Consider the following 8,614-nt stretch of genomic DNA (forward strand, 5'->3'; position numbering starts at 1 on the left):
CCTCCCCACCCCCATAGGTTCGTCTCATTTTTCATTAACACAAACGCAGTGTTAACAGAATCAACAGCAGTGACAGTCAGTTTTCAGGTAAGTTATCAGAGCCATTCTAAAAGAGCTGAGAGAAGTAAGAGGCCTCAGCGATGGAGGTGGATTTTAACAGGCCCAGCATTTTCCCTGGAGGTCCTTTACTCCCAAGTGCTTCTAGTTAGTCAGCCGCGCGTTCTGATTGAGGCCAATACATTTTACAAGTCTAAATCTGATAGAGCTCTCGTTAAACTCGCCGTGTGTGGCACTCGCATGACATCACTGTTTACATAGCAACCAAAAACCCGCACTGAAGCATTTAGGGCAACGGAAATGCCTTCTTGGTACACTCGCGAAAAAAAAAAAAAAAAGCCCGCACTGTAACCTGTGTGCACTTCTGGATCTAATCTTGGCCCCGGCGCTCACCGCAAACACCTCCTCTACAAATGAGCGAGGCCCTAAAAGCTTTTCCTCTCCTATAAATACCATTAGCGTTACACAGCCGAAAAAGCAATTAATCTACTTTTCGTATTTTTTTTATTTATTTATTTTTTGTGGTTTTCGTTTTGGGCAGACGGTGAAGCTGGAGAAGACGTGGAGCGTGCGGTCGGAGAGCTCGGAGATGATCCAGGGGATGGTGGCGTGGGTCAAAAGGCAGTGGGAGGACATGTTTGGAGTCAAGTTGAGTCTGCAGGAGGCGTCGTAAGGCACACGCACGTACAGATAGGAATGAAGTTCTCGGACAATTTGTGGGACTTTTTTTTTCTTTTTTGGTTTAGGAAAAATGGAGAAATTCACCTTCACAATCACTATACCAAATATAACACATGTTGCAAATACCTACACTACCGGTCAAAAGTTTTAGAACACCACCCTTTTTCCAGTTACTGTTTACTGTTGATCAAAACATATTCTAAACTTTTGATTCATGAAAGTGTCCACCTTTGGCAGATAGAACAGCTGAACACACTTGTGGCTCATTCTTTTTACAATAGAAATCAAATATACTTCAGAAAGTTCATCCCAAGTCTGTTGCAGAAGTTTCCGTAAATGTGTGGCACTTGTTGGTTGCTTCACTCTTCTGTCCAGTTCATCCAAAACCAGCTCGATAGGGTTTAAGTCTGGACACTGTGCTGCTGGACACTCCATGTTTTCAAGTTCACCATCTTGTTCTTTTTTCCTGAGGTAGTTCTGGCAGAGTTTGGACCTCAGGCTGTTCAGTTTTTACCTTTGTACCATTTCAAGCTCTTCATTGGACTTGCATGACTTGAATTGCGATAAATAACTGGAAAAATTAGGATGTTCTAAAACCTTTGACCGGTACTGCATGTTTACAAAAGAAAAGTGAATTCTGTAATAAATGCAATGTAAAAATGCATTGTTTAGCTTTTCTGCTGGATGGTCCGTCAAGCACTTTTCTCCATGGAGATGTTATTGCTTTGTCTGAAATGTTTCACAGTATGACATTAAACCTTTCTAGCTACATGGAGGTCAAACCAGACCAAGATACAGATCAGATCTGTGGAGAGGCAACCCTATTCACAGTCAGAATGTTGTTTTTCTAGGTATTTTTGAGCTATAAAACTGCCTGTAATTGAATAAATGTAAAGTAGATATTGTAGATTAATGTCATACTGTGGAACATTCCAGGCAGAGCAAGGATCAGGTGATGGACCCCCAACCAAAAAGTTACACAGTGCAACTTTAAGGACCTGATTATACAAATATGGGCAAATATCGGTTACAACTGCGAGTCAAATATCAGACATTGGTTGTTTCCGCCTGGCACTAGGGTTTCCTTCATCAATCTAAATCGTTCACTAGCTCAAGATCTGGAGGCGAGTTCCCAAAGGCCCAAACCTCAACGCTGTGCTGTGATTGGTCCGTCCACCAACAGCCGGGCCCTCTCTTACAAGCGGGATCATGCCAAGGCGGATTCTTGCGAGTTTATCCGTCTTGCTGTACAAGATTACCCAGGCGCTGCACTCCTCCTCCTGACACACTGTCCTATAAGTGTTCAAGGATGGGTCAAATCATAGACTGTATTTATAAATTGAAGTACGTTCCAAACAGGAATTGAGCATGGGCACACTTCCGGCTCCATCGACTTCAGTTCAATTCAATTCGCTTTGTATTGAAAAAACGCTACCCCTCCCTCTTAAAATGCTCATATAAAACTGCTCTACATGATCATGATGTTTTTATTTCAATATTTTGTCCGTAAATCAATTCCTATTCTCATACAAACCTGGATCCAAATTCTCCCCTATAGCTTCTACCCTCGATGAGCTTCGTTTGACTGGAGCCAAACACTTTGGTAGACCTCAGTCCGCTTCTTTATACAGTCTATGGGACAAATGCGAAGTAAATATCAAGTATTAGAGGACCCACACGCACATGTTCTCAAAGAAACGCTCCATCGGGCCTGAGAAAGCCTGTTGCGTAATAGATTTTCTTCTTTTTTTTTCACTTGTTTTTTTACGGTCAAATTGCGTGTGCCTCGACCTACCAAAACAGCACTTTAAACATGACAACAAGGCGGAAATCGGGCGAAGAGAACAAAATGTATACGGCAATTTCAAGGCTCATTTCTGCTCAAAAGGTATGAGCTTGTTTGAGATGGCAGCCGACCCGAGTCTGTTCTTTGCGGATGATGATAAAGACACAAGCAGCCCAGTAAGTTACATCATACCAGCTGTCAATTTTTGATAATGAAACAGGAAAACAAACCTGGAGATATCGCTAATCTGCTTATGCCACTTATGTCATGGTCTGGTCATGTTATTTTGTTCTGTACAGTCATTTCTGTGTTTAAATATGTTTATATAAAGATTATGTTATCTAGATTAAAGATTTGTACATGTTTTTTACCGTCTTGAAAGCGTGAAAAAACAGAGCTAGTTCATTGTAAACAGTTTGCCGTAGTCCAAAGTTATTCTTCACTTAACCTTATGCATTTTGAGCGTCATAGTAATTCACCATGAGTTTATAAGCTAACAACAATGAATGCTGACCGTGCACTTCCTGATTGTCGGATCAATAAAAAAGTTAGTTTGATCTCAAGAGCTGCTTATACAATATATCTGTACTTGGGCAAGACACATTTTGCTCAAATACATGGGAAAAAATCAAGTACTAACCCTTGAAGTTAAAATAATTTTGCGGTTGTACTGTCTGCAGCAAATTTTTTCTAAGTTTTTTACTGTGCCATAATCAGGAAGTGCTCATTAGGATGATTATTGTTAGCTTTACCATTATTGAAGCTTTTGGGCGACAGTAGCTCAGTTGGTAAGAGCGTTTGTCCGCGGATCAGAAGGTTGGCGATCGAAGGTTGGCGATGCATTTCCAGCTCCCACAGATGAATGCAGTTGTCGTGTCCTTGGGCAAGACACTTAACCCACCTCAGTGTCTGCGTACACGGGTGTATGAATGTGTGGGTGAGTGATTCCTTGATGCAAAGCGCTTTGAGTGCCTTGAAGGTGGAAAAGCACTGTATAAAAGTGTGACTATTTACCTTTTACTTCCTGATTCTCAGACACTTTCTAATTAGATGCAGACAGCACACAGCAGTCTTATTTTTATTTAAATAATTCTAACGTGTACTGTCTGCATTTAATTAGAATGTGCTGTACTGTTCAATAATCAGGAAGTGCTCATTAGCATGCTTGTTGTTAGCTTTACCGCCACTGCAAAACTCCGCTCTGGTCTCTGAAAGTTGTGAAAAGCTCTTATAAACTCATCCTGGTGAATGCATAAGGTAAGTGAGGAATAACTTTGGACCACTGCAAACCGTTGAAAATGAACCAGTTTTGTTTTTCACATTTTTAAAACTGTAAAAAAAAAAAAAAAATCTGGTAGATCAGACAGTAATTTGTTGATTGACTAAGGCTTGAATAAGGATTTGAGAAATGCAATGATTTTGTTTTGTTTTTTTTCTTCTTGAACATTGAACATCTGTGATAAATGTTTTTTTTTTACATTAAACAATGCAAACTTTTTTTTTGCCTTATCACAGAAATATTTTACTTACATTTGGGAATATTCAATTTACATTATTTCTCAAGCATTTCAGTGTGTTTTTTCCCAAATCTTTATTGCCACTCAAGTTCAGACTTTGCACCCAAGACCTGTAGCATACCATCCCTTCAGTTGGAAACAAAGGTTTAATGACAGAATTGGGGCAAACCTTTCACCTATTGGTCAATAGTCACATGCTATGTCTGAGCCCTGTGGGATTATGGGACAGAGGCTCCAACAATGTCTCTTAATGGGAACTTTTTTTTGTTATTCTTAAGATAACTTTGTGTGTTAACTTCTGTCTCTTTGTCTAATTTACCTATGAAACCGAAGTACTGTGATATAGATAACCATCGTGACATGTATGTAAATTATCTTTTTCTTTTTCTGTGTTCAAATGATTTATTTTTATATGAAGTATTAAAATCTAATCATTAAATATTTTCCTGGGGTGTTTGTTTATTTTTTTTTATTATTTTAAAAAGGGCGACAGTAGCTCAGTTGGTAGAGCTTTTGTCCACTGGCCCCACAGGTTGGCGGTACAAATCCAGCTCCCATAGATGAATACTGTTGTTGTGTCCTTGGGCAAGACACTGAACCCATCTCGCCCCCAGTGTCTGGTGTGAGTGTGAATGGGTGAGTGGTTCCATGATGTAAAGTGCTTTGAGTGTCTTGAAGGTGAAAAAGCACTAAATAGAAATTTGCCAAATTGTATTTTGAATTAAATTTTTTTCATTTTTGTATATTAATTTTACTTTTATTTATTTAACTTATTTTATGTATTTATTTATTACTTATTTATTTGTTGTAGTTATTTATTTTTATTTATTCATTTATTACTTTTTATTTATTTATTTATTACTTTTATACATTTTTATATAGTTTTATTTTATTTTATTTTTATTTTAAAGGTGCACTGTGCATCTTTTTGGTTTACAGTCTGTTCACCTGCTTGTTTCCATGGATATGCCATTGCTCTGTCTCGAATGTTCCACAGTATGAATTAAATTAAACCTTACATTTATTAATTTTTGATTTTTTTTTTTTTTTAGCTCAATAGTGCCTATAAAAACAGACATTCCGACTGTGCGTGGGGTGCCTCTCCACAGATCTGACCTGTCTGGTTTGCTCTCCGTGAAGATAGAGAGGTTTAATACCATACTGTGAAACATTCCAGACAAACCAACAACGTCTCCACAGAGAAAAGCATTTGACGCAGAAAAGTTAACCGGGCACCTTAAATTTCAATTCCATTTTTTTTATTATTTAGATTTTTTTTAGCTTAATCATACTAATTTATGTCTTTAATGTGATTGCAGTGGAACCAACAGAGCACAGGGAGTTTGTAAAGCAAAACTGAGACGCAGGATGTGGCAGGGTAAGTTAGCTTTAGCTCGTAATGCTAACGTTGTCTTAGCAATACAAGTTAATTTGCGCATCAGTGGAATATTAGGGGACCTTATAATTGATTTGTTGGGTAAGTAACCTCGCAGCTAAAACCAGCTAGTGTTTTGTTTACTTAAATATTCTACAGGTGGATCTTATCAGCAGAAAGACGTGGATACAATACGGTTTATCTCCACCAGCCATCTTGAACCCGGGGAATTCTCCAGGTGTTTACAGCGGGTGCCCTTCCAGTCAAAATGGGCCACTTTTCGACAATCGAAATGGCGGAATGTTGGTGAAGTGTTCTATTGGGGACACAACAGCTGGGAATCAAACCGGTAACCTTGAGGAACATTTTTCAGCCATTACACAAATTACCCTTTAAAGGTGCTGTATCTGATTTTTACAGTCTTAAAGGGCCCATTTTACACCATTTTTCAGGACTTGTGTTTTTAGTTTCAACCCTGGAATTGCCTATTTTGACTGAACTAAAGGTTAAAAAACTGGTAGCTGTTAACTTGAAAACTACCACTTCATGACATCACAAGGAGGAACAGATCATTTTGAGCTTTGGAGATGTAAACAGACTAATAATAATAAAAAAATAAAACATGCAAACATGTGAATGAAACTAATAATAAGTAATATAGTACCTTTAAAAATGTGAAAAACCGAGCTAAGCAACTTTCAGAACGCAACTGCTAACAGCTAGCACGCTAACAACACAACAAGGTTACTTCCTGGTTTGCAGACGATAAAAAGGCTTTATAATTAGATGCAGACGGTACACTGCGGCCTCATTTCGTACTGGGGCAAAACAAAATGAACTTTATTGCCTAAATAAATCAAAAAACGGTGCAGCCCCTTTAACAAATGTGCTTCTGTTTATGTTAGCATCCATCTCTTTTACAACCCTCATCATTACTGATCCTTTTACGACTACGAGTCCTATCCAAACATACAATTACTACAAATACTACTACAAAAAACTACTACTACACATACTACTACTGCTGACACTACTACAATTACTGCTACAAAAACTTCTACTACTAACACTACTACAAATACTACTACTACTTCTACTACTACCAATGTCCCACTACAAAAACTACTACTACATGTATAACTACTACTACTACTTCTACTACTATAGATACTACAGATACCACGTCTACTACTACTTCTGCTGCTACAAATACCACTACTACTTCTTCTACTACTGCTACAAATACTACTACTACTATTACTACTTCTTCTGCTACTATAAATCACTACTACAACAAATACTACTACTACTACTTCAACAACAAATACTACTACTACTACTATCACAACAAATACTACTACTACTTCAACAACAAAAACTACTACTACTACTACAAATACTATTACTATGTCTTCTGCTACAAATACTGCTACTACTTCTACTACTACAAGTACTGCTACTACCACCACCCACATTCTTCCTGCTCTCCCACTCGTGCCCTTTGACCTCCATTACTACTACTACTACAAATACTACAAATACTTCTACTACTACTTCTTTTACTAGTACTTCTACTGCTACTACAAATACCACTACTACAAACACTACTACTACAAATTCTGCTTGTACTATTACTACTTCTACTACTACAAATACTACTATTACTTCTTCTACTACTACTACTATGTCAACTACTACAAATACTGCTACTACTTCTATTACTACTATTTCAACTACTACTTCTACTACTACTTCTGCTACTACTACTTCTTCAACTACTACTACTTCTACTACTACTGCCACCCCCTTTCTTCCTGTGCTCCCACTTGTACCCTTTGACCTCTATTACTACTTCTTTTGCTACTACAAATACTACTACTGCATCCACTACTACATATACTGCTATTACTTCTATTACTACTTCTACTACTACTACCCCCCTTCTTCCAGCTCTCCCCTTCATGCCCTTTGACCCCCATTAATGCCATTACTTTCCACGCCGTCGCTTAAACCCGCGCGAGAACCTCCACGTATCCGACCCCGTTTAAACCTATAGAAATTCCGAGTTGCATGTGATTCCTTCAGACTTCCACTTCTCACCATATCGCAAAAATAGTCCGCGGTACTGTCAGCAGTCATCGAAAAAACTCTGTAATTATCTTAAATGTGGCATGGCAGCAAATAAGGACCAGATGCATTGGAGGCTTGTGTTGCTTTCTTGTAGCCACGCAACATTAGCAAATATTGTAAACAGGAGTTAGCTGATATCTAAGCTTGGAGGAGCGCGCTTCGGGTTCGAGCGAGCAAAACTGGCTTCTTTTAGGCTAATCAAACGTGAAAATGATAAAAGTTGCAAGTGACGTCATAGCAGTGGTGGGAAGTAACGAAGTACATAAGTATAAATTGTAGGTATCTGTGCTTTACTTAAGTCCATGTTACAGTGGATACTTTTTACTTTTTCGTCACTACATTTTGAGAGTGTGTATCTGTACTTTCTACTCGACTACGTTTTAGATCTGGACTGAAACATAAAAAGTACTTTGAAATGGCTGAGACTTTTACAACCCTCATCATTGCTGATTGTTTTACCGACTATGAGTCTTATCCAAACATACAATTACTACAACTACTACTAGAAATACTAGTACTACTTCTACAAATATACTACTACTATTAATACTACTACAAACACTACTACTGCTTCTCCCACTACAAAAACTACTACTATTCCTTCTACTACTACGTCTCCTACTACAAATACTACTTCTACTACTACAGATACTAAGTCTGCTACTACAAATACCACCACTACTACGACTTCTACTACATCTACAAATAATACTTCTATTACTACTACTACTACTACTACTACTGCTACTACTACTATAAATACTGCTGCAACTACTACAAAGACTACTAATACTTCTGCTCTTCCACTCGTGCCCTTTGACCCCCATTACTGCTACTACTATTTTCTATTACCTCTACTACTACTACATCTACTACTATAAATACTGCTTGTACTACTACTTCTATGTCTACTACTACTTCTACTACTACTACTACTACCTCTACTACTACTTTTTCTACTACTATTTCTACAACTACTTCTACTTCTAATACTATTGCAAAATTGATACTTTTAACTTTTACTTCACTACATTTAAGAGCATGTATCTGTACTTTCTACTACATTTT

General features: G+C 37.9%; 1 protein-coding gene across 1 annotated transcript in view; it reads left to right on the forward strand.

Moving 5' to 3' along the window:
- Positions 1–4,485, forward strand: part of stk11ip (serine/threonine kinase 11 interacting protein) — an 80,339-nt gene extending 75,854 nt beyond the window's left edge. The window contains 1 exon segment of the mRNA XM_055163365.1: positions 599–4,485. Within this exon segment, the coding sequence (XP_055019340.1) occupies positions 599–730 (132 nt within the window). The 3' untranslated portion in view covers positions 731–4,485.
- The last annotated feature ends 4,129 nt before the right edge of the window (positions 4,486–8,614 follow it).

This window comes from Boleophthalmus pectinirostris, unplaced genomic scaffold, assembly GCF_026225935.1.
Source record: "Boleophthalmus pectinirostris isolate CB_2022bp ecotype Guang Dong unplaced genomic scaffold, ASM2622593v1 HiC_scaffold_11, whole genome shotgun sequence".
Classification (NCBI taxonomy): Eukaryota; Metazoa; Chordata; class Actinopteri; order Gobiiformes; family Gobiidae; genus Boleophthalmus; species Boleophthalmus pectinirostris.